The sequence below is a fragment of the Eupeodes corollae genome, chromosome 1 (genome assembly GCF_945859685.1).
Source record: "Eupeodes corollae chromosome 1, idEupCoro1.1, whole genome shotgun sequence".
Lineage (NCBI taxonomy): Eukaryota > Metazoa > Arthropoda > Insecta > Diptera > Syrphidae > Eupeodes > Eupeodes corollae.
Genome location: NC_079147.1, coordinates 305,386,408 through 305,414,340, shown reverse-complemented (window position 1 = coordinate 305,414,340; position 27,933 = coordinate 305,386,408). Strand labels below are relative to the sequence as shown.

The window sequence follows — 27,933 nt, the reverse complement described above, 5'->3', positions numbered from 1 at the left end:
ATATTGAATTGCTTTAGCAATAACATAATCCATATGCCCAGAGAAATTTAATTTGTCATTGAATATTACACCGAGGTCCTTAATATCCGCAACTCTACATAAGACAAAGTTTGAAATATTATAATCATAACTAATAATATTATGACATCGAGAAAAAGACATATAACTACATTTATTAATGTTAAGCGAAAGATGATTACTTTTACACCAATCGTTTATAGTGTCAATATCATTCTGTAATAATACACAATCATTGATAAGTTGCAAATATTTTAAAATCATCCACAAATAATAGATCATATGTAAAATTCAAGTGTAATGGTAATTCAACAACAATGGACCAAGATGGCTCCCTTGTGGAACACCAGATGGTACATATGTACATATTGTTTTTGTTGACAGCGAGTTCAAAATTTTCACAACTTGTTTTCTATTAACCAAATAGCTTAAAATACACTTCAGAAAAGTTGAATGGGAACCGAATCTATTGAGTTTTTGAACAAGAAATGGTATACAAATACTATTAAATGCTTTCCGAAAATCAGTATAAATTATATCAACCTGAAAACCAGATTCCAAGGCATTTGAAAAATGTTGAATAAAAAGCGACAAATTAGTTGTAGTAGATCTAGCAACCACGAATCCATGTGCGAAATAATTTTTTTAACATGAAAATAAATGTTCAACTCAAATTATCAATTTTATGTTTTTGACCGAATTTAAAAACGAAAACTTCCAGTCATCTATAAAAAAATCCCATTGAAAGAGAATAATTGAAGAGGTTTAACAAAAGAATAACATTTTTTTAATTTAATAGGATGGAATACCATCCGGATTTGGAGTTAGACTTGAATTAACATTTAAAATCCCTTCCTTAACGTCTTCTAATGACAAAAAAATGCTCTAAATCCAAGTTGTAAACAAATAAAGGATAATTTAAACTGTCTGGAATAATTACAAGTGAATGATCCACATAAACATTTTCAAAAAATGACGCGAATAAATCACATGTTGTATTTAAATGTGAAGATTATTGATCGTTATTCCCTATATTATTGAAAATAACCGAGTTCTGCTTCTTAGAATTTATAAAAGCCCAAAATGATTTTAGGTCTTGATATCTTTCTTTGATTGAGTATCCAAGATATATTGTCTATAAAAATATACTCACGATACATCTGATAGTATCGATCTCTGTCAATATCAGGCTTGGTTTTGCCTAAACTTTCTTAAAGCTTTATTTTTTATATTTTGAACATTATGGAGTCTTTTGTTACTCCAAAGCAATTTTGAATTACACCTATTTTTGTTTTTTTTTTTTGGAATAAATCGACAAAAACCATCAAATAAACATTCTTAAAACAAAATGTATAAATAGCATCCAAATTTGTTCCAATAAGATATAATGACCAGTCTATTGATAAAAAGCAATCATTCAAGTTATCATATTCTCCTTTTAAAAAAGAAATCATAACAACGGAATTGTTTAATTGAACTATTATTATTATTATTATTATACATTCTTAAACTTAAGCATATCGATTTGTGGTGAAACGTACTTTTTAACAATTGAATAACAATTGAAAATAAAGATTCTTTAACTTTATAAGCTAGGTTATTATACAAAAAAAGTAAATCATGATATCTTCCCATAGGATTGCTTATACAATTTACTTCAATTAAGTTAAGGGACAATATCGAATCAATATACAATTTCACGACCTTTTTTAACATTATAAGATATCAATCATTTATAATCTTCGGAATAGTTCCAATGAATATAATATAAATTGAAATCTCTTACAATACAAGGCAGTTGGTAATCATGTAACCTTTCCAATAAAAAATTCAATGTTATTTAAATGCATTTCAAAAATTAACGTAAAGCTCTTAGGAGGAATGTAGCTTATAGCAAAAGAAATGTTTGTATACATTCCTACTCATTACGTACTTCAACCAAGACACAAAATTCTTTAACTTTTTTATCATTGAATCGCAGATTGACAGTCTCTCTTGAGAGTTTTGTATTAACAGCAATAAGTACACCTCCTCCTCCTCTCTGTCTATTAGCAGAACTGTAAACATCAAAAGTGATTAAGGTGTTCTAACAACATAATTCAAAACGAACCTTAAAACGCAAACAAATGGAATTCGTACGCAAAGAAATAGCCGTTTTTGGTAAAGTATTCTCAATCCCAATGACTTAACACCATTGAAACTTGCAGGGAGATGCTAAAAGTGTTTTATATAAGTCAGTTGGAGATCAAGCTATATCAGTGTAGAAGTGTTAGATTTTGGTTAACTTTATGCAACGTAGCTTGTATTATTTTGAGAGCACTGCTGTTTTAGTTAACACATCTGTATGTCTTCAAATCTGTAATCATTTGAATGCAAACCAAATTAAGCGTGATCCTTTCACCGTCATTTTAATTCGATTTTGTCTCTTTAATATAAACTCCTAATGTAAAAGCTTCAACAACCACGCCTTTTTTCTACGAAAAGTATGTTTCCAGCAATAATAATTTCCCTAATGTGTAAAACAATAATATTTACATAGCCTTATAATAAGGACTCTTCACTTTTCCCTTAAGAAATAACATTACACACAAAAGTTGATAACATCATCTTCATCAGCATTAAGGACATCTTTAAATGCCACAGTTATACGCTACAAACAAATCAATACTAAAACCCCAACAAAAATACAAACTACTTAAAGTAAAACTCAACTCTCCTAAGTTAATAGTAACTATAATTCATTTATGTATATCTAGCTCGTCTTTCTTATTCCCGAGACTTCCCCAAAACAAAAATCACATCCTTTCATCTTCTTGTAACAACGAACAACCGAAAAAAATCTTTAATAACCCTATTTTAGTTTACCCAAACTTTTGCTGTGTAGTGCTGCCAACCAACTCAAAGCATCGCAACGCAACTCAACTCAACATAACGACAAGATTAGGGGGTGGTAAGTTGTTAGTTAATTCAACTGATTTGCTGATTCTTCTTACTCCAATATCCATCCTTGCTTTGCTTGCTTTAACATTAAACTAAATAATTAATCACTTATGTCGCAACCTAATTAGGTGAGAGATAAGAAGGCAAATTCCTTCCCTCTTCAACTTATATACAGAATAATTTATATCAGCAAAATTAGCTTTCATTCAATATGTATGGAAGCATTCGACATTATTCAAAAACGAAAATAAAAAAAAACAACAAGAAAAGAGGAGAAACCATGAACATATTTGCACAAAAATCACGTAATCTCAATCTTCTTTCCCAAAACAAAAACAAAAATTTAAATTTATGCAGAAATAGCAACAATCTGTCTAGCGTTCTCTTTAATACATGTATGTGTATAAAAGAAGAAGAATAGATAAACCAAACCAAGTTCAAAATTCCATCCAAATGCACTGTGCTTGAGCCTGTGACTGTGCCACCACCATTGAAAAAGGGGACAATATCTGCATTTTGAATATATTCTATTCTATTGAAATTACAATATCCTTCCCTGCTGCAGAGGGTATTTCCAGGATAAGACAGAATTCTTTCTCTGTTTTCTTCCCCCCAGACGACGACTATGATCATTATGATGATGCTGATGCTGAAGCTCAAGCAGTGCACTTCTCTGTCCTCACGAGTTTTGGAATAAAAATACTTGAAATGGTAAATCAGTATAGAGAGAAAGGGAGAGAGAGAATTATGTAGAATAGAGATAGAAAAAGAAAAATGTTCAAACACACACAGGAGGAAGAGGACTAAAATTGCTGCTTCTGTGCTCTAAACTCTAATACTGTTGCTGATGGTTTGCAGTCAATCGAATTCATGATAAGGACTTAAAGATACGTCTAAAAGTATACAATATGGTATACCCGGGATTTATAAACTCACATATGTACATACAGTTGCGATCAAAAAAATAGCCCTGCAAAGTACCTCGTAATGTTTGTAAGGATTAAAATTTTTGATGGATACGTAAGATGAAATCCAAATTTCAAACTTATCTCTAAATACACAAAAAAAAAACATGGGGGATCTAGTATATTGACCTGGAAAGTTTTTAATACAATACTGAATGAGATGTGGCAGAATGCATCTTAGAAGAAGCTGTGCAATTGAGCATTCCAATAGAAAAAGCAAACTAGTAAAGCTTCTGGATAGCAATATTGATTGGCCGAAACAGTCGCCAGAAAGTCTTTGGGATGACGGTCGCAAAGACGGAAGTTTCGCGTTCCAAGCCAAACAATGATCCAGAAGCTGCTGGGAATCTTTTTCTGTCGTAAGATATCGCCGGCTTGTAGCTTCTATTCAAACGGAGAAAACGAAGAGTCAAAACTTCTAGGGATTTGCAAGTCCTCAAAAACAACCTCCTAGAAATTCCAAGAGATGGTATGATCAAAAATCCTTTAGGCGTTTTTCAGGCTGAACTGCTGGCAATAAGGGAGGCATGTAAGATACTTAAACAAAGCCCAAACCAAAACCGAATCTTTACAGACAGTCAGGCAGCTGTCAAAGCCTTTAACTCGGCCACATCCTCATCTAAATTGGTCCAGCAATGTCGCGATGAGCTCGCGAGCCTGAATATTAACCTCGGTGTCACCCTGATCTGGGTTCCGAGCCATAGTGGTATCGTGCGAAATGAACGGGCTGACGAGCTAGCGAAGCAAGGATCGACCCTTCATAGCTCACTTGCGATAATGGTTAACATTCCTCTTGGTGCTATGAATGGTAAAATCTTTTCTATCTACCAAACTGAATCAAACCGAAGGTGGAGCAATTTACCCAACTGCATTATATCTAGGAAGATATGGCCCACCTATAACAAAACCCGTACAAACGATCTTCTATGCAGGCCAAGGCAAGACATAGCCAGGATTGTTGCGGTTTGTATCGGACATTGGCCTATAGGAGTTCATGCGGAGAAGTTAGCTTTGGCAAACAATAGAATGAAATACTTTGGAAAAGCATTCTTTCACGAACTTGATAGCTCTTGGACAAAGATAGAGACCTTATCTTTTTCTCAATGCGAGAAAATGGCTCTAACATAATCGCTATAAAGCTTCTCTATAAATCTTTCCCTTTCTATCACAGGTCAACTGAGTTTTTGGTATCAAAACGGCGCACTACAGCGCTAATTGGATCTCAGGCTAGGTTGCCTTAAGATTGCCATTTCTACCTACCTAACATGATCAAAAAATCTAACTTCAAGAAAAACTGTAACTCAGAGTTAAGTTATAAAAAAGAGTTTGTAGGTGAGAATGTAAACTACACTCTCAAATCGAACACCCAGCTCTCAATACCGGTGGGATAATCCCCTAGATGGCGGAAGTTAACGACATAGGAAATTAATTGCGTACAATGTTATATCGGTATACACGCTAAGACGCATTAAAAGACAGCCAAGACGCATTAAAAGCACTAAGCTGGTATTCAGCTAAGAACTGGTGTGGAAATGCGTTGGTAGGCTAAATAAACTGGGTCGGAGACTGCAACTTCACTTCACTTTCGTACTCGAAATGGCAATGATAAAGCATCCTTAACGTAAGTAAGGCTCTATTATGGCACACAAGAAAATGTGATCCGAAGCAATATCAACTTAAAGGAGGAGACCAAAAGGTCAAAACCCTAGAGTAAGACGGCCTACAATACAACTTAGGAACTACAACCACAAACTTCACTGTAAATGGGAATATTTTAAGATTAGTAACACTAATAGAGTAGTGCCATCTGTAAGTTGTGTAAAGAGTACGAGAAGACATCGGACCATTATATTAAGTAAATGTAAGCTATCATAAACCAGAGACACAAATATATGGGACATAATAGAAGATAAGAGACTATCTTCTCTTCTTACACTTGGTCTCTTAAATTTAAAAAAATGTCTTGGAAATTAGAAATATCTTAAGAAATGTTCGAAGTACCGAATCAGTTCATTTTGCGGCGCTATTTTTTTAACCACAGCTGTACATTTGAAAATACATAAATACATGTATGTATGTCTGCAGAAGTACTTAGAGTGCTACGAGCTTGAATTTATTTAGTCCTTTGTGATGCATACCATACAAAAAGCACCATTCATTCACTATTCGTGTTGAACTTTTGGACAAAAGTGTGGAGTGAGAGAAATTGAAGAGGAGTAAGTTGAAGGAAATTATAAAGGAATTGATTCGGAAAACGACTTGTTAGAGGATTGACTATGCTGCTGATGTTGCTGCTGCTACTTCTGCTGCTGTTTTTCCTTTGAATGAAACTCAATGCCGTTGTTCTTTTTTTTTCTTTCTTTTTTTGTTTGACGTGTTTCATGGAAATTATACCTTTTTTGGTTAAAAAGGAAAGAAATCATTGACTTACTTTTATATTTTTGTATAAAAGAGCAAAGGATACAAGGTCGGTTTTCAAATCTAATTCAAATATTACCGCCATGATAGATAATAAGGTCTTTAGTTATTTTAGGAGAATTTAACTTCAAGTGAAATTGTTGGTCTTTCGCCTCAAAGAACTTTTGACCATGATTTATCTTCAGAAAGAGTTTCTTATACCCAATTAAGTCGACCCAAAAAGGGTTCAAAATGCAGCTGTGATTTATTTTTTATTTTTAAAATATTCGTATAAAAAGGTATTGGAACTGACATAAGTAACACTTTTCTGATAATTGGCCATAGACAACACTCCACTTCAAAGAAAAAAGCACAAATATAGTCTATAGGATCTTGTCCTTTATTTGCAAGCCTTGTGTATTAATTTATCATCTGACGATGATTACTGGTTGCTTTTTAAAACGAATAAGAAAGCAAAGTCAATTTCTTGACGAAGTTTTTAAATAAATTTAAAACTTTAATTCTCGATTTATCTTTGGAGCATCGTTTTAAAAATAATTCGAACTCAAGCGTTTCTTAGCTTCTAATCATATCTGTAGAACTTGGTTTAAAACCTTGTGTGTTGAATGGAACTGAATTCTAATGTGTTTTTTTCCTATTTTTTGTAGTACCCCCGTAACTTATTTTGGGAGCAGACATTTCTTTTAAAATTAAGTATTGTTATGACATTTTTCAATAAAAAATTGTGCTTTCGTGTTATTGGATTTTATTTAAGACGGGTATTATTTGAAAATTAATTTGGTTCAATAATTGAATATACATAATTCACATTGCACTGCGTGCACAATGTACATATTTACTAGAGTAAAGACATAAACATATCAAAATCAATATGTTTAAATTTATTTTCTTTCCACAATTCCTTGAAAACTCTTAATCACCGAAATTATTAAGTCCATATTTAAAACCCCTTACTGCATGATTTTTTTTTCTTCATGAAAAAAATATATGTGATAGTTAATTATAATTAAAAAAACACGTGTTTCAGGAATTTAGATTTTTTTGAGAAACAAGTGGAGAATTTTGCGATTTCCGGTTTGGATCATATATGGCACATTGAGCAGAAATGAAAGAAAACATTTTTCAATAAATTAAATCAAAAAATTATGTAGTATGGAATATCGTGAAACAGTTTCTTTTCTCATTAAAACAAAGATTTACTTTGCATTTTTGGCACTCCACATAAGATCTTCCAGGGCAGTCTGGAACCTTACACCGCTGTCTTGTGGACCAAACAGGAAGGTGATCTAATTGATCTAATCGAACGTCCTGCGATGGCATTATGGCAACAGGTCCCTTCAATTTCTTCAATTGTAGATAATTCTCCATTACATAAGAGGGTCGTCCACGTTTGTTTGTTGTACTTGGTTTGCGGGCATGGCATAAATCTTCGGCTACCACGCACTTAAAATCTGCTAGTGGCAGCCACGTTTCAGAACCATCAAGCGTTCGTCTGTACAATAGTCACGCATTCATGTCGATCATGTGGAAGAATATTCTGTGGTAAAATTTTTTTGATCTAATTTGTATTCTATAGTAGCCAAGAAGAGCATCCAACAGATCAACTCCACCCATATGCCGATTATATGCCATGACAGCCTTTGGACATGATACAGTTTGGTAGCTGTTTTCTTTTTTGTTGAAGCGTTGGACGTCAGAAGACGGTTTGCTGCCGACATATGTCGAAGCAAGGTTCACAATTCTGTTGTCAAACCATGTTACCACAGAAATATCCAGGTTATCAATTGTCACCAGTTTTTCCACAGTTGCACCTCTTCCTTTTTTTCAATTCCTTTACGGTAGGAACTTTATATCCCGGAATCCGATTAGCTTTTATTGTTCCTAGTGGTAAAATCGCTTTCTTTGCAAGATAATTCAACAGCGGTAAGGACGTGTACCAGTTGTCAAAGAATAATTTTTAGTTGAATCCGTCGGGAATAGTTCTCGCCAGTCGAACAACAACGTCACTGGATGTACTAATCTTTGGCAATCGGTTACCAACTTTACATGTCCTTGGACTCCAGTATAAAGTTCAAAGTTGTAGCTGAATCCAGAGCTACCACTGAGAACAAAATTTTTATATCCCCATTTGTGTGTTTTTTTTGGGTTGTATTGCCGCATAGATGATCTGCTTTTGATTGGTATGATTTGTTCATCTACTGCCATATACTCTTCTCTAGGGACAGTAAGGAGTCTCTGCCTTGTTTGGTCCAAGAATGGTCTTATTTTGTGAAGGGGATCATGTCCTGGTTGTCCTTTGGGTACTTTGGTGTTGAAATGTATGAATCTTTTTATTTCTTCGAAGCGGTTACATGCCATTACAGAGTTAATTTTTGGGTAACCTAGGCTTTCATTCCAATAAAACCTAGTTGATGGTAACTGTACGATGGACATGTACAGGCATATTCCAACAAACTGTTCAAGTTCCATTGCTGTAATATGGGCAATCTTTTCGGGACGTTTTTCACAGGAGTATCGGATATTTTCTTGCTCTATATATTTGAACATTTCGTCTGTAAACAAGTACTTGCAGAATTTTACTGGCGTATCCAAGCTCCTTATTTCCTCAGGTAATGTCGTATCACCTGTGAATGCGGTTTCATGACCACCTTTTTCCAAAAACCCATCTCGACATCGGGGTTTTTCAGCTCTCGCACTTCTACTTGAGGGAGGTATCATCTGGGATAGAGGAATATTATCCTCTAATTCCCAATCGGATTCATCAGACTCTGGAATATATAGAGCCGGAAGATTTTTGTTCACCTCGTGCTCATCATCCGATAGATCTTCGTCACTGCTGTTGTCGGGAAAATTTTGTATAGTAGTATGGATACCTCCGTAAAACCGATGTGGGTCCATATCACGTAAATATGTATGAATGTAGGTAAAAACAAAATATTAAACTTTTGTGCTCTTATTGCATGTTGGTTCAAATGAACGTATATTTCTGCATGGTGTGCCATATTTGATATAAACCGTTTTTTCAACTTATAAGTACTTGTTACTTCATAAAATCGAAAAAATTCACATTGCCAATAATATTTATATTATTTGCTTTACTGGTATATTTTTTTTTTATATTTTTTATACAATTTTGAATTTCTCAAAAACGCATTTCTCCTACTGCACCCTTTGTGACGAGTTTGACGGAAAAATTAGTTGCCGAAACTCGTTCACAGATGGCGTTTATCAAAAAAATTTAGAGCGTTTATGTTACTAATTTCACACTGTATGTACAAAACAACAGAATTAGTTGAAAACTGAAAAATATTGACAAAAATACGGTTTGGCTCATATATGAGCCACCATGCAGTAAAGGGTTAAGACTGTTTGATAAACCGTCCATAATAATGGCTTGTTACAAAAGTCTCCATTTCCTATTCGAATATATAAGCAAAAACAATATTAAGCCAAATTCTAGTATCCCAGACCCCCAATCGAGTCTTAAAAACCGAAATTCTTTCTCAAACGGAGACCTAAACCAGAGAGATTAAGCTTGAGAACTTTGAAACAGTAAAGAACTGAGGATACATCCTTGTGGGACACCAGAAGTTGTGTCGAATCCATTCGAGAATGCAAAAACAACCCATACAATTGCAAATGTTAATGACATAAAATTTGGATACATTTGAAGAAATACATGAAAGCTTAGATTAAAACTTGACTATTGACTTTGTTAAATGCCGCCCCAAAATTAACGTACAGTGCTGTGCAAAACATTTGCAACTAGAACCACCAACATTTTTTATTCAAATAAATTCTTTATTAAATCAAACATGAAATTCTTTCTTTAATTTTCTAAACTTTTTTGATATTACGTTATAATTGTTGGAAACAACAAGTAACATTCTCCAAAAAAACAAACAAAATATATAATTAAATACTTTAATGGTTGGTAAAATTGCTGTGCAAAACATTTGCAACTTCGACCTCACAACTAAATTTCAAACTATTTTTTTACTTCAAGGCAAGGAAATGTTAATATTTAATTGCGTACCCTTTGTTAACAACTGTATATCTTCTAGATTTTGAAATGGAATTCCTCTGGGTCTGAATTCCAGCGAATAGGTTACTTTTGTGCTTAAAAATTGTAATGGAACAACTTTTATACACTGAGTTAAAAAAAAAAGTGGCGCAATCATACATTTTGATGTGTTGTTATTAATTTGATAATATACCGCTATGTTTTTGCAGATTATTTTTGTTTTGTTTAACTGTATACTTGTGTGTATGTTTGCATATTCTTTTTCGATTTTCCTTATCACTTTAGTGCATTATATTGAGGAAAACCGCAACTTTATCATTTTATTATAATAGACGCGAGTTATACAAATTTTGGCTTCCGTGATCCCGTAAATATTTTAATTAGTTTATTGTAATGGGTTAATTTGATACTTTATCAGTTTGTTTTATGATTTTTGTGAAAAAAATGCAAATAACGGCAGAAGAAGTCGCCAGGGCGCTGGCTTTAGTTGAGGATGGACGAAATGCGCGGTATGCCGTTGTTATGATCTGAAAACCGGAGACGACGGTAAGAAGAGCCATTGAAAGGTACAAGGAAACCAACTCCTGCAACCGGCGGAAAGACTCAGGTCGCCCTAGAGCAATATTTGCAAGGGATGGTCGATATTTGGTGCTTCAAAGCCTTAGAGATCGTCACCAAACAGCGGTTGAGCTCTCTCACTGACTTCAATCCATTAGGGGGAGAGTTGTGAATGCCCAAACGGTGAGAAGGCCATTAGTGGAGAGTGGCCTGAGAGCAAGAAGACCTGCTCGTGTACCAAGACTCACGTTACAGTACAAGCCACGTCGGATGGAATTTGCTCAACTTCACCGAGATTGGACCGAGGCCGACTGGGGTAGAGTTCTTTTCACTAATGAGTCCAAATTTGTCGCAAATGATTGTAGCAGAGTGTGGAGACGATCAGGTGAAAAATACTATTCGGAAACGGTTGCCCAGCGCGAACATTTCTAGGGAGGTTCCGTCATGTTGTCGGCGGGAATTTCCATGCACGGAAAATCCGAGCTGTGCATCGTGGAAGGTTCGGTAAACTCCAGTTACTACATTAACAACATTCTGGAGGAATATGTGGTTCCATGTGCACCATTTATTGGAGACAATTTCTTGCTAATGCAGGACAATGCTACACCACACGTTGCTAGGTGCGTTACCCACTACTTGAAAGAAGTGGATATCTATGTAATGGCTTGGCCTGCGATGAGCTCGGATATGAATCCCATCGGGCACGTTTCGGATCTACTGGGAAAATGATAAGGAGTCGACCCGCCCTTTCAGAAACACTCAATGGACTGAGATCTGCCCTAGTGGAGGAATGGAAAAATTTGAACGATGCCATCGTTACAAACCTTATCTAAGGTATGCCCAGGCGAATAAAAGCTTTATTAGATGTTCGTAGAGCTCATAACCCACTATTGAAGAAACAAGGATATGCCTATTTTCCTAAATTAATGGTTTATTTAAAGTTCTTCCTATTGTTTCTTTTTTTTTAACATGGATCAATTACTTTTATGTTAATAAACAAAACTTTACCAGAAAAACGTTTATTTGTTTAAGTTACTTCAAAATGTTGCAAAATTTCAAGGTTCACCACTTTTTTTGTAACTCAATGTATGTACAAATGTTCGTTTTTTTTCAAGGCGGTGATAGTTGCAAAAATGTTGAACAGTACTGTATCTATAAATACTTGAAATAGGAAAGATACAATCTATGGTCGAACAACTACTTGGAGGATATTATTTAACACGTTATTACCGATATAGGGCCACAAATGTTCCGCCTTCAGTTTTTAAAATCCCAAAATGCACCTAAGTAGCCTGAAGGGCAATCGCCGGACTTCTTAAAGAGGTTGAAAGATTACATGCCTGACAAAATTAATAAACTCATTGTTAATAAAGCAACCAGCAATCATCATCAAATGATAAATAAACGCTCATGGTTTGCAAATAATGTACAACGCATCTTAGAAAATGCGGAGCGTATTAGTTTCTAAGCATAAACTCTATTTAACAATCTTATGTTTCTTTCCTATGTTAAAATGTGCCTTAAAACTAAATGAATGCTGATAATCAAGTTGTCTGATACACAAATGCAAGAAATGCCACCTTGACCGTATCCCCTAGAAAGTAGTTAAATAAGGAGCAAACAGCATTTTCGTTTTTTTGTATGTATTTCAGACAAAGAAAATGCAGATGAGAGGTATTAGGATCTTTTTTCAAAAAGGACCTCATTACTTTTAAAGATGTTGATTTACCAAAAATACTTTCAACAAAGGATTTCCATTATATTTCTTGGATAACGTAACACTCTTTAAAAAGATCAGTTTTTTTTCTTGTGGAGAGCTCACTTTGAGTAGAACCACTTTTTTTGTTTGTCCTTTCGTTAAATAAGAACAAAGTATCATCGTCATGAAATATGCTTTTGTCAGAAAATGTCATTCAAAAGATCTCCATGGGATGACAGCATTCACTGCGGCAACATACGATTTTATGTAAGAATCTAAGACTCATTAAACCGTTTAACAACATAACAACAACGCACCATGTGGTTCCATCTGGTAGAATAGGTGTTTTTGACTCCTACTACCCTATTTCCATACCCAAAGCCAAACAACGTAACTCATTTACAAAACAATGTCATGTCACTGCTTAAAGGCGGTTGTTTTCGTTCGTTGCGTTGATAACAATTTCTTGTATCATATCACCAAAGGTGCAGCATAAACCATCATTCAATGTAATTCCGATGTGTCCATCTATGCTCTCTTGTCTTATCTTTGCGAAACACCAACCATGACCAAAAATGTCGATTTGAGTATAAAATTGCTATCCTCTTTCAATGCCTCACCTATCGTTGTTCTTTCGATGATGCGATGGGCTAGCAGCAATGTTTCCCAAACAGATGTTACTGTTCCCCGAAAGCTTTAAGCAATTTTATGGTAAAAGTAAGTACTCGTAAGTTGTAAGAACTCAAAAGTATATTTGTTGAAAGTGTTTTCATCGTAACGACAACGACAACGAAAACAACTACGAAGATGAGTGTTTTTGCCGGCGGCCTAATGCAGGTTTATTCCATCAAGACCAAAATGTGTTAGCGAACAATAAGATAAAACGAACATGGAAGTCGCCTTCGATATGTAGACTAAGTTTCTTTCCAAAAATCATCATTGTTCTTCCCTCTTGAGAGGAGGCAGTTGATTTTTGTTTCCTATTTATTTGATATTTATTGCATTTCTTTATTAGATATATTTTTGTATTCATAAAAACCCATTTTCTTAGATAGTTGTTTTCTTAGATCCGATTGTTCTTTGAAAAGGAATGGATTGCATTAGGGAAATGCGAAGAAAAAAAAAAGAAGGTAAAAGTGTCGTTAAATGCAATAGAAAGTAGATAAAATAATCCAATTTATTGCTCTGCGCCATTTGAAGAAAATTTCCTTAGAATAGAATAGAATTCAAGTGAGAAAAACTACCTAAGGGTAGGTACATCTTTTTCTATTGTTAGATTTCGCTATTGTTTTTGAAATATGCGTGACAGTGGCGTTAGACATAATATACCATTCTTGTCACTTTTGCTCACATATTTTCCTGTAGAGATAAGAGGATTTGAAAACTCCTTAAAACAAAAGGTGAATTGACAGGCGAAAATGTGTTCAGCTTTAAGGGCTTTAAGGTTAGGTTTAGTACGCTTCTGATAATTCGTTTATGATTTCGTTGTCATTTTTCTATGAGATTTTGTGTCCTTGCATCAGCTGCTGAAGGTGAGAAAATGCAATTTCAAGAATGTAATTAAGACCGTTTGCTCCTGACACTATTAGAATTAATATTTTTTCTTGTTCAACAAATCTGTAATGCGTAAGTAATAGGGTCCCCTTTCGTATGTAGGTAATGTATTTTTGCATTTACTTAAAAACGTTTGCAAAGTAAGATTTATATCCTATAAAATATTAAAATCCTTGCATATGAGATGATGTAGGATTACAAAACTTAAAATATTCAAGAATTTAATTATTTAAAAACGATTTGATAAATTATTTACTAGTTAAGATGAGGATTTTTTGTGCTTCCTATTCCTCTAATAGAATTTCGCAGAGTTCCAAAGGTTAATATTATGATTAAAAAATGTACGCTGATTATTCAAATATTTTAATCTTTGCGTAAAAAGAATAAGAGATTTATTTTAATAAGGGAAGATCAGTCTACCGTGTAAATTATCGGGTTGTCCTTTTTCGATTATTAGTTGAAGGTAGCGTAGTGACCAACGTTTCAAAATGTTATCCAGACTACAACCACATAGAGGCTAGAAATTTATATACGAAACGAGCAATGTTATTCTTCACAACATTAAAAGGTTTTTTAGACGTTGCATAGTTCAAGTTCAAATCACTGAAAACTTCTCAACAATAAACCTTCTGCACTGGAAGCAAAATTGTTTTTTTCTAACAGAAGCTTTTTTTCCGTGGAATGAAGCCGTGGCAACTAAAAAAAAAAACTTTTCTTTAAAGCTGTTTGGATAAATTAAATTAGGTGGGCCAACAATCCGTAAAGAACCAGGGCCTTGTGACTTACAATTCTCAATCATTCCTGTGTGTGAGTAATTACAGAAATGGAGGGGACCTACAGTTTATATGCCGAATCCGAACGGATAGATTGAGAAAGCACTTTTCACGACGAGAATTTTTCTTGAAGAATTTGTTAATTCCTCGCAAGAGGCAGTACCCGTGAAAAAAACCGCATGACAATCCAACGCACTAACCATCATGTCACGGTTACCACAAAGCTGCTAGGATAGTCATTTCAAATAAGAGTTCGAATAAAAAGCATACATAGTTTACGGGCAGAATCAACATAGGCTACTGTTCGATTCTCTACCGGCAGAGGGCTAAGTATTGTTTTGTTGACTATCTTACGACAAACAGCCAGTTTTTAAATAAGTAAGATGTATACGATTGTTTGTAAGTTCTCGGAAATGTTGCATTTTCCTCCGAAGATCAAGAGTTGGATGTCTTGAGCATATAAATGGATAAAGCAATTTTAAACTATGTGTGGTAAATCATTAATGAAAATAGAGAAAATATATTGATACTTTGATGGAAACACATTGCTGTCAGCTGCTTAGATATGATAGACAGTCTTTTAAAAAATAATATAGTCATTGACTGTGCCAAAATCTTAGGAGTAATCAAGTAGTGCCAGCTTGAAAAAATGATCTTTATCTAAAGTTACTCTTATTGCAACAGTAACGAGAAGTTATGACAATCAGCTAAGGCAAAGTTGCGCTGGGTTAATGTGGCTGCTGGCCGGAAAATCAGCACACTAAGACCAATAGCTGGTGATATGTGATACCACTGTTGTGAACTTAGTCACAGAGACCACACACAGTTCCCACAGTTACCCAATTCCTATGAATCGCTTTCAAGACACATGACATAGTTCGATTACGACCAAGTGTTCTGTGTTGAATCTAATAATCTTCTCTACTCAAAAATCATTTATAGCTAACAATGAAGCGTTTGAGACAATAAACATAGCAATTTGTCAGTTCATCAGAAACAGGAGTATACCAATTATAGTATTCATATTTGTGATAGGGCAGAAAAAGACTATAAAAAGTGACAAACTGTCTCTTCTTCGTCTTTATCCTTGCAGTTTCTGCAAAATTCGTTTGCAAGAGCTGGAAGCCGAAATGCATGACTACCTATTAACAGCAGAAACATAAGACAATTAATGGCTCCCAGAATTTACAAATCATTTCAGAATTTTAAACTATTTTAAAGAATTCCAAATTTTTCTCACTTATATCTTTGAAACATTGTATAAAGTGAATATGCCTACTTTAACTGTTGAATCGACTTTAAAAAGCTTTTAAAAAGAAATTACCAATTGAAAGAGGGAAATCTCAACGAATACTGTAAAAATCAATGAGATGTTTTTGCGTGCTTTTATGAGGACTCCTTCTTTTCTGGCTGGCATTTTATTGTCTATACAAGCAACAAGAAATATTCTTTGGTAATTCACCTTTGCTTTTTTATTGTGAACAAATGCTTTAATTTGTTTGCTGATACATATCTTATTGCAAAGCATCCAAAACAAGTCGTCCTTATACTTCACTGAACACAGCATAGAGTAAGACAGACTGTGGAAGATGAAATCAACAATCACACGCCAATCATAAATAAATACAATTCCTTAAAAAAAATCGAAAACAAAACATTCTTCAGGTTCCGTGTTCTTTGCCATTTACCACGTGAATTAGAGAGAAGACAGGGTAACATAAATAACAACTTCCTTGTTTCATTAACCTCTTCCTTTTGTGTTAAATTTTTGCAGACGAGTTTTTCAACAGGTAGACGATGACTGGCTATAGACACATTCCCACCCTATCTCCCTCGAGCCACTCACCCTGATTTGTTTTTTTTTTTATTTGATTTGATGTCGCTTGCAGTTGTCAATCCTGTGTTGAGAATAATTTCGCGCCCAAAATTTTATAGCACATGTACAGTACACATGAGGACAATAAACACAAACATTGTGTTCCCAAAAAATTAAAGAAAAAAAAACCTTTTGTGGGTCCTTTGCACTTTTTTTTTCGTTTTTTCTCTCCCGTAAGATGTGAGAATTTTTGTTTTGGAAGGAACGAAGGTAGATGGGTAGGTAAATACTTACTTAATGCTTAGGTACTTACCTCACTCTCCCTAAAATATTCCAAAATAGAATTCTGATATTCCACAACTTCGAAGAATCTTTCACGATCGTTTTTAGGCACCGGTGATGTGATTATTCTCTTTGGATGGGTTGTATCGTCGTCAATTATTTGTGATCTATCAATGGACATTGGCGAGAGTGCATCTGTAATAGACATTGGTGTTTCCAGCATAGAATCATTGCCGCTTTCTTCGGGAACTTCTTGAAGAGGTTTCCTATAAATAAATTAAACAAATAAAATAAAATATTTTATAATTGATATGAAATGTTAAAAACTAACCGATCTTCCAAAGGTTTGCGTATCTTTTCGACTTCTGTGGTATCGATCTTTTCATCTTCATAAACTGAAAAAGCCTGGAATTGCTGTTCAACGGGTGTTGTACCAACAAATTTCTTTTGTTGTTGTTGAAATCGTGGAATTCCAGCGTTTTCATCATTTTTAGGTCCAACTTTAATATCCCTGAGTGCCTACAAAAAATAAAATAAAAAAAATAAGTATTTTAAGATTTCAAAAGGAAGTTTTATATATGTAACAGGATTGAATAACTCTATAGTCAGAATCAGCTTTAACAACGTAACAAAATTACAATTAAGGGAAACGTAGAAAGTAAAATAACAAATACAGTACCCAGCCTAAGACATATAGAAACAAATATGTCTCGTTTTACAAAGGATCTTGGAACTACATGAGAAGTTTTACCTACAAGTTATAGATAAATTCAAAACTATGGTAAAAAAGTAAGAGATGGTAACAGCCTTGGTTTTGCGTGACTATGTACTAATCCCAAAATATTGGAAAAGCAGTCTAGAAACTTTATTTGAAAAGTCAATAATGTACTTGTTTTAAAGTTTATTTGCGAAGCTATTTGTTGAAACATATTTTCTCTTTGATGCACGTTTTTAAAAAGTCCAAAAATCTTATTGCATGTAGTTACCAACTAGGTACTTGTGTTTAAATCCCCATGTTGCAAATTTTAGCGACAAAAACGCATACTCTGTGATAGCTGCTAGTTATTTCCATACACATGTTGTGTTGTGAATTAATAATTGGATATGCTTCGGCGCGCTCCACTAACCCTCAAAATTGTTTTGCATTAAACAAAAAATATAGGTAGCAAAATAAAATGCTTGTCAATGTATAGTGCAACTCTTTTTATTTACATAGGTTGAACGATTTATGATAAACAAAAATGGAGTAGGTACCTACTGCATTAATAATTAGGAAGGTACCTACCAAGTTCTTTTGCTTTGGCATAGGTACGTACCTCAAGTCCTAAATTATTATTTGCATTATCGTCGTCGTAACATTGCCAAACATGCACCCAATAGAAAATGTATGAATTTGGTTATTTTAAAACTAAAAATATACATAAAACGCAGTTTTATTGCCCAGCAGTTGGTTAAATTTGTTATGATAACAAAAGGAAACAAAAGATATGGACAAAATAAATACTTCTTACGTATAGAGGAGGTTTTGGTGTTTAAAATCGTATTAATCCGAAGTGTATGAATTTCCAAATCAACAAATCATAGCGTACGAAGTATTATCACGTTGAACGTAATAGGATTGCATTTGACTTGATCTTGAACGCAACCAGAAAAGACACTATTTTATTGTTCGAGTTTGTACCTTTGTTAGGGGTCTACTGTAGTTTTAGGTAGGTTCCTTAAAAGTCTATTTTTAACATATTCTACTCCAACTCACATGTTAACATTTGTTACTTCCTCTCAAGAAAAGCTACGAAAGCATTGAATGATATATTTATCCCTTCTTAATTTGAAATTTGATGAATTGTTGATGAAAATCGTAAAAAGAATGAACGATCAGTTAACTGAGGAAGTGGAATCATCATTATATGGAGCTTACTACAGTAAAGTAATGCATCACACCATACGCAAAATGAATACAATCTTTAAAGTCAGAGGTGAACTCCTCAGCTTAAATTTTATTCCTCACCGTTAGACCTTCTTTAATGGTGTGATCTATGCAATTACAGAGAACGTGTATTCCATTTTTTTTTTAGTTTGTCCCTTCCATTTCTGACAACAGTACTCGCACACAGGAAAGGTTGGAAGTTGTAAGTCACTAAGCCCTGGTTCACAACTGACTGTTGTGCCGCCCAATATAATTTAATTTTATTTAATTTAATTTAATTTAATTTAATTTAACGAACGAAAAAAAAATCGTGTGTTGATTAAACATTACTTTATGAAAGGCAAAACTCCTCAGGAGACTAAACAGGAGGTTGACTGCGCACCTTCTATTAGAACAGTTTACAAGTGGTTTCAAAATTTTTGGAGTGGCCATATGAGCACAACAGACGCTGGACATTCTGGACGCCTTGTTGAGCTTACAACTCCAGAAATCATTGATAAAACCCTATTTTCCAGACTTGGCTACGTCGGACTATTATTTGTTCTCCAATATGAAGAAATGGCTGGCGGTAAAAAAATTCCACTCAAACGAGGAGGTGATTGCAGAAACCAAGGCTACTTTACAGACTTGGAAAAGTCCTATTATTCGGAAGGGATCAACAAACTAGAGCAGCGGTAGACGAAGTGTATAAGCCTGAAAGGAGACTACGTTGAAAAATAAAAAAGGTTTATCCCGACCCTCGTATTTATCCCTTTTAATTTTAGCTTTCTTGAGTTGTGATTTACTATGACATCACTTACTATCAAGTTAAAAAATTATTTTCGCTAACAAATCAGCGATTTCCTAATTTATTGGTCCTTTTTATTGTTTATTCAAAACTGTGTTATGGAAAAAAATGGGTCTTGATATTAACGACGACAAAACGAAGTAGGTATTTACTGCCGTCAAATAAAGTCGATTCACAGCGTAGACTTGGTCAAAACGTGACAATTGATAGGTATAACTTCGAGTTGATAAACGAATTTGTTTATCTGGGCACTGCTGTTAATTCTGCAAATGACATCAGCGCGGAGATGAAACATAGAATTAGCCTTGCTAATCGATGTTTCTTTGGCCCAAGCAAGAAGTTGAGGAATAAGGCCCTATCGCGAAGTACTAAAGAGACACTGTATAACACCTTAATCAGCCTAGTCTTGCTGTATGGTGCAAAAGCATGGACCCTCTCCCAGGCAGATGAAGGATCTCTTGGTATCTTCGAGAGGAAGGTTCTGCGTACGATTTAAGGGCCGGTTTGTACAGCGACTTGCCACCGGTAAAAAAATTGCATGTTCAATGCTCAAGATGTCGAGTGAATGAACATCGAAGCTCAAGCCCGTAAGGTATTCAACGCCAAGCCTTAGGAAACAAGCAGCAGAGTCAGGCCTCATCTCCGGTGGAGTGATCAAGTTGAGGCCGATGTACGTCAACAAGGCATTCGAAACTGCAGGCAGCAAGCTAGAGATCGAGTAAGCTGGCGAAAGTTATTACTTGAGGTCCAGGAGCACAATGCCCTGTAGCGCCAATTAAAGAAAAGTAAAGTAAAGTAAAGTAAAGTAAAGTAAAGTAAAGTAAAGTAAAGTAAAGTAAAGTAAAGTAAAGTAAAGTAAAGTAAAGTAAAGTAAAGTAAAGTAAAGTAAAGTAAAGTAAAGTAAAGTAAAGTAAAGTAAAGTAAAGTAAAGTAAAGTAAAGTAAAGTAAAGTAAAGTAAAGTAAAGTAAAGTAAAGTAAAGTAAAGTAAAGTAAAGTAAAGTAAAGTAAAGTAAAGTAAAGTAAAGTAAAGTAAAGTAAAGTAAAGTAAAGTAAAGTAAAGTAAAGTAAAGTAAAGTAAAGTAAAGTAAAGGAAAGTAAAGTAAAGTAAAGTGAAGTAAAGTAAACATTAAACATCAAAACATGTCAACTTAGCATTTTAAGAAAGAATTGTTATTTTCCATTTAATAAAGCTTCGGCAGAAACAAAAGATAATTCAATTCTCATACTGCAACATGAAACATCAAAACATGTCAACGTAGCATTTTAAGAAAGAATTGTTATTTTCCATTTAATAAAGCTTCGGCAGTTTTTAACATTTACTCAAACTAAGAGGTCGACTTTCCTTTTATTTCTGTAAGTTATAGAAAAAACGTAAGCCAGATTCCACGGGAACATTATGTACCTATCTATTTACCTTATCTTATACCTTTAATATTGTGTAAATTTTATAACTCAACTAAACTTAACATTTTATTTCAAAACAGTTGTCTGTTATTTGTTTCTTGTTTTTACTTACGAGTAAAATTAACGTAACTTATAAAAAATCTATATTTTCTTTTTCTAATATAACACCAGTTGTATTGAAGCAAAGTTTTCTCTCAGAAGTACATTACTAAACGACTTCTCAAAGGGAAAACCCATTAAATGAGAAACCTTGGTATCAAAGTAAATCTTATTTGTAAGATCTTTAAATTGATAAATATTTGGATTCTATTTTCGAAATAAATTCCTTGTAAAAAATACATTTTTTTAAATGAACCAAAATAGACTGAAAAGGTACATGTACATAGAGAGTTTTTCGCCATTTGCTTAAGCATAATTAATAATTTTCAATAATGAGTTAGGGTATACAAGTGGTTTCAAGGACAAGCACAAGCTTTTGACTTGTTGTTTACGATACAATTTATTTTAGCGCTAACGATAATCCGATAAATTGGCGGAAAGGGATCGATGTATAAGATGTACAACACTTTAGCATTGGTATGATATACGAGTAGGGTCCGCCATCTTACGTAAATGATAGCAGTTAGCTCATGTCTGATTCAACAGATAATTAGTTTTATCCTTCCGCTAAACGAATATGGTTGTGTATAAGCTTGAACAACGCTGGGAAATATTGCTTGCGATCGACTTAGAAAAGATGCCGATTTTGCCAAAATAATCGTTTTTAGAAAATGAGCAAGGAGTGGTCGTTACAAACAATGGCAATCGTTATCGGGCCATGTTGAACGAATTTTTGTGCAAAAAAATTGAAAAGGATGATATTGGCAACATTTGGTTTCAACAGGACGGCGCTACGTGTAACACAGTCGAAACTACACTCGATGTTTTGCGCCATGTTTATAAAAAAAAGATATTTGAAGGACCCTTTGGAATAATTGCATCCTCTATAACAAATAATGAATCTCCGCCAAACATTTTTTGTAGACTTTTTTAAGCAAGAAAAGAGAGACAACTTTATTGTAAACTGATTACACCTATTGTGGACTTTCTAAAAATGGATCAAACATGAATTTAAGACCTATTTTTCATGAATTTAAGATTTCTTAAATTGATATTGGTATCTTCTACAGTCCATGGGAATATTTTGATGTATTTAAAAAATGATTTCTACAAAAAATTCATGTGGAAAGTGAAGTAAAATTATATCTCAATTAAACGGCTTTCAATTAGGGTTAAATTGTATGCCCAAAAGAGTATTATACCATGGTAATGATATTTGCACATAAAAGAAACACTGAGAAAAAATATTGAGGTAGGTACTTACAAGAACAGTTGTTCAGGGAGGGATCACAAAATAAAGGCAGCGAATAATTGTACTTGTATTTTAGAGTTAAGTTAAATTCTTTCATTCTGTGCTAAAATTATTTTCCTACTTCTTTAATATCACAAAATATATTAAGTAATTTACAGAAAACACATAAAGACATGGACATTAAAATAGACACAGAGACAGTTGCTAAGAGTAAAACGAAATTCAAACAAGAACATGCATTAGAAGTAGTTTTGAACATTATCAAAAAAAGTTAGACTTTCTTTTGCAAAATAACATTGGTTAAGTTTTTTTTAGCTTGTTGATTGTTTGGAGATGAACCGTTCCTTAGGTAAAACTGTGCTTTGGTGGACATTAAAATAAAAACACATTGGACCACAGACTTAATATTTAACTGGTATCAAAAATATTAGTTTAAGTTCACTTTAGGAAGTAAATTTAAATAATTTGAATAATATTAATATTACAATTCTGACCATTAAGAGCCAAAAAACAGCTAAGAAAACCAAGGAAAACAACCCCAAGAAAAGACTGAAAGATCATTAGCACCTCAAAAAGAAATCTTTACAAGTCTTCTAGGGAAATAAAAAACAAACTACAGCTTCCAATAACTTTCAGCACTGCTCGTAGAAGCTAACTTGCTCAGAAGGATCGCAAGAATGGTGCTCTTTCTAAGGAACACAAAATATAACAACGCGGTTTAAATTCACCCATGATCATGTTGATTGGAGTGAGCATAAAAGGAGGCAAAAATCGGAGAAATGTTTTGTGGATGGACGAAACAAAGATAAATTTGTTCAGAAGTGAATGCAAAAACACCGTTAGAAGGCTTCGTTTGAAGGAACTAAATCTCAAATACATCCCGAAAACGGTCAAGAATTGTGGCAGCAGTACCATACTTCAGGGTTAATTTTTTTGGTATGGCGTTGGACTAATAAATTTGATTGAGTGTAAAATGTATCAAAATATGAATATGAATATCATGAAGGATACGATGCTGTCTTATACAGACGAGAACATGCCTCTCAAATGTGTTCTACAGCAGGACAACGACTCTAAGCACACATCAAATCTGCTCAAAAATTTTTTAAAGACCAAAAAATCAGCGTATTGGAGTGGCCAACTCAATCGCCTGACTTAAATTCCATAGAACATTTTGACGAAGATTTAAAATGTCCGGTTGAGAAACATTTTAACAAAAAATTAAACCGCACTGTGGAGGATGGTTCAACAGGAGTGGTACAGTATTTCAATTGACAGATGCTGCCGAATATTTGACTCAATGTTCAACACAATCATGTCACACTGTAATTAAAGCTCAGTGCCAGACTACCAGATATTAAAATAATCTTTAAATCCAGAATAGCTTTGCATTTAATATAATTTTCTTAAATCTTTATATCTATTTTAACGACCATGAAATTTGCTCCTTTTCCATACAATTATGAATTTAAAATATTTTGTTAATTTTACTACAAAGCTCTTATTTCAGCAACGGGACCCAATTCGTAAAAATAGATAAATTCAAATCTAAAGCTATCAAAGTAATATCAGGAGTTCCACAGGGGAGTCATATTGGACCCTTGTGTTTTATACTTTTTATAAATGATATTCCTGATACTTTTAAATTTTCTAATTATTTGCTGATGTATGCTGGATGTTAAAATTTTTAAAACCATTAAATCTGTTGATGATTGTATTGTGTAATAGAAATTTACTCTTTCTGAATGTCTCCAAGTGTCAAAGTTTTACGTGTCTTAGGAGATAATCATACATTTTGTTTGATTACTCAATTAATGACATTGTTTTGAAAAAGTTACTCAAAAAAAAAAAACTTTGGAGTCATATTAGATCATAAACTTTCTTTTAATTTCTACATTGATTTTGTTGTAAATAAAGCTTATAAGATGCTCGGCTTTGTACGAAGGAATACAAATGGCTTTACTCAGCCTTTGTCAGATCAAATTATAAGTATTGTAGTGTTATTTGGAATGCGTACTATAACACTCATTTCTTAAGAATAAAAAGAGTGCAGAGATCCTTCACTAGATAGGTATGCTTTTAATAAGCTTGATTGGAGTATTGACAGACCTCCATATCCTATAAGGTGTCAGCTCTTTGGTATGCAAACGCTTGAGTTAAGAAGGAGATATTTTTCAGTAATGATGGTAAAAGATATCTTAAGTAACCACATAAATTGTTCTCATTTGCTTGAATGTATTAATTTGTATTTTCCTTGCAGAAGTCTCCGTATGGTTTTCTACCTACGTGATGATTTTTTTAGAAGCAACTATAGTAGGAATGGACCCATATCTCGTTGCATCAAAGTGAAAAATAGTGTTTTACAGTCCATTGATATATTTCAACTCTGTTCAGGATATAGTTTTAAAAGATACAGCTGTGGACAACTAATTAGAAACATTACTTGATTCTCATTTCCACATTCACTTCATCATGTGTGACTAGAATAGCGGTATCCAGAACGGTGTAATGCAAGCGTTATGATATAATTGTTTGAAAAAGCATCATTTGTGCATAAGTCTTTGCAAAGTACACAATAAAATCAAGGTAGAGTGTAAAAAGTGTTCGTTTCAACTGGTCAACTAATTAGAAACAGTTAAATTACATTTGATTTTAATGAAATAAAAATAATCTTTTTATTTTGCATTGGTAAGTAGAAAATTCTGAATTGTCTGCAAACGTTTATAAAGAATAATTTTAAAATTTTGGAGGTAATTGCAATGTGAAAATTAAAGAGTTGTGATCATCCTACAAGGAAAGCTATTATTGAGCTTTGGGAGCTTAAAATGTCCTATAGAGCAATTGCATCTCAAATGAACTGTTCTGTAAAGAAAGTTTTCAATGCAATTAAGCATTGTAAAAACTTGGAGACTGCTGAAAATGTACCTCGTAAAAAACGGGCCCGTAAGACAATCTGCCAAATAGATGGAGCAATTAGTAGGCTGGACAAAAAAGACGCAAAAAAAAAGCTCCACAGAGATACAACACCAACTCTCGGTTGCATTCGATGTCCCGATAGGGCCACGCACAATCAGAAGAATATTGGTGGAAGTTGGATTGCATACTCGTGTTTCTCGGAAGAAACCATTAGTAACTGCAAGGCAAAGTAGACTAAGTATAGAGTTCGCAAGATCACACGTAAACTGGACAACAAACGAATGGAAGTACATAGTGTGGAGTGACGAAACTAAAATAAATAGGATCGGCCAAGATGATGCACATGCCCAAAGGCCAAAAGGAACAGCGTTCCACTCTAAATACGTTTTGCCAATCAATTCCACTCTTTATTATCATATATTTATATAATCTATGTAGAATTGGATGTCTTTGGACAGCTAAAATCTAGTTTTTCTATTCATATTATTACTTTATCGCTCGTTGAGCTACTGACAAACTAAAATGCATATATTTAAATGTAAAGCGAAGTCCCTGTATGGTATAAACAAATCAAAAATCTATCATTACCAAAGTCTTACCTTCAGTAACTTCAGCGACGTTGATCTATTGCCCGGTCACTTTATTTTATTGTATAAATACCGTTATTGGGCCATTTAAAATGAAAACTTTTTAATAATTCGTATTAACAAACATTTCCCAATGAAATATTACAAATATCAAATGCAAAAACGATCCAACGTTAGGGATATTATATGTATTGTATATATATAACGATCTGAATCATATGAGCTTAATCAGCCTCTCAAGTTTCATAAGAGACTCAAGCTGGTTCCATTGAGCTTAGGAGGAAGCATCAAGATTTATGTGGTATCACAATGGGCCATTAAACTGGCCTAAGTGTGTCCGTTTCCATCTTGGACAGCCACTTTAACCTAACCTAGGGATATAAGCCTTATACCTTGCTAATGCCATTGAACATTTTTAAAAAAGTGCCACAAAAATACAAATATTTATCCTTTAGTTCCTATAGTAGAAGCAAAATTTTCCAATAACCGACCAAAAATTTAAAAGCGCTTTATTCTTTAAAAGTAGTGTAAGTATAAGTAAAGTTAATATCTTTCTTTTGTTCAATATTCTATTAACAAAAAGTTAATGCTAAACTTAGTATCAATGTGTATCAAAAAAAGAGTAGTTCATTACTTGTTTAACGTTTAGTAGGTAGGTATGCGATCATGTGAAAAGCTTAAAATCAGGGTTTTTAATTGCAATCTTGAATTTTTTTAGATAAATTTTTCTGTTAACGAATCTGTTGATTTCGGAGTTGCAAAATACATTTTATTATAGCATTTTGAATTCTTAAAATTTAGAATAATTGCACTCTAAACATTATCACTTCTCTTCAGAGCATGATTTGGAGTTCTTTTGTTTAAAAATAATCGCATTTCCTGTTAATTACTTACATTAACTCTTCCTGTTCTTAAAACAAAGAAGAAACAAAAACTGTTATCTATTATCAAAAAGCTTGCTAGATTCAACAGAACAAAACAAAATTCCGTTAGTACTTAGTTCAACCAACTTATAACGGGCATTAGAAATTCAAATTTTCAAATACTCTCCTAGTAGTGAAATTTTTACAGGTTATGTTGAATGCTGACTGACACTGACTTTCAGGTAGGAGGCCTAGAGAGGGGACAAACAAACAATAAAAAAAAAATGAACTTACAGTTGCCTTCGGCTTTGCTCCGCCGCCACCAACAGGCCTAGAATTGTTTGCTCCGCTGGAACTCAAAACGGCGAACCGTTTATCCTTGCCCCCAAGTGCAGTAACATTGGCCATGGCCTTTCCACGAACGGTGGTTTCCTTGCGAGCAGCGGCAGCATATGCCGCATTCTCCTTTTCTGTGTCTTGATGAATTTTGAATGTCGCCATTTTTCTTTTTTTGTTGTTTGTCCTTTGGTTTTTGATTTTTAGTTTTTTATTTGTATTTTTCTTCTTCTTTCAAAAAAAAGCGAGAAATCTTGAAGAGAAATTCAAAAGTTTCTCAATATTAAAATCATATATCTTAAAACACACAAAACAAGTTAAGAAAACACAAAATTTAAAGAAAAGAAAAACAAAAATGCGAGACAATTTTTGTTCAAGCGCTGCACCCCACTCACAAGCAACACACGGTGGACAAGAATTAAAAAGGAGAGCGATCACAGCAGTCGGAGGCAACCACAACCACGAACAAGGAAACGCGAAGCAATTGTGATTCTATTTTATAAAATAATGTTTTTTAACATTTTGTACTTTGATGGACTTTTGCAAAAATTAGGAATTCGATATTAATTAAGTAGATTTTTAGTTAATTCGTTTTCGTTGAGCCGAGGTCGAGCTTGACTTGACTTTGTCCTCCTATGAGCGATGAAGCGATGATCATTGATGAACTCGAATTTGAAGTGATGACGATTTTGCTCACTGCTGTCGCTGTGCTGA

General features: G+C 33.8%; 1 protein-coding gene across 2 annotated transcripts in view; it reads right to left on the bottom strand.

Moving 5' to 3' along the window:
• The window catches only part of LOC129942377 (G2/mitotic-specific cyclin-A), a 40,041-nt gene extending 12,108 nt beyond the window's left edge, over positions 1-27,933 (bottom strand). Inside the window, exons 1-4 of one of the 2 annotated variants that reach the window (XM_056051278.1) lie at positions 27,615-27,933; positions 27,178-27,472; positions 17,379-17,566; positions 17,079-17,313 (exon numbers count right to left, since the gene is read on the bottom strand). In XM_056051278.1, coding sequence (XP_055907253.1) covers positions 17,079-17,313; positions 17,379-17,566; positions 27,178-27,384 — 630 coding nt within the window. In that variant the 5' untranslated portion in view covers positions 27,385-27,472; positions 27,615-27,933. Of the gene's footprint in view, positions 1-17,078; positions 17,314-17,378; positions 17,567-27,177 lie in introns of both variants that reach the window. The other variant, XM_056051277.1, reaches the window with a different exon arrangement.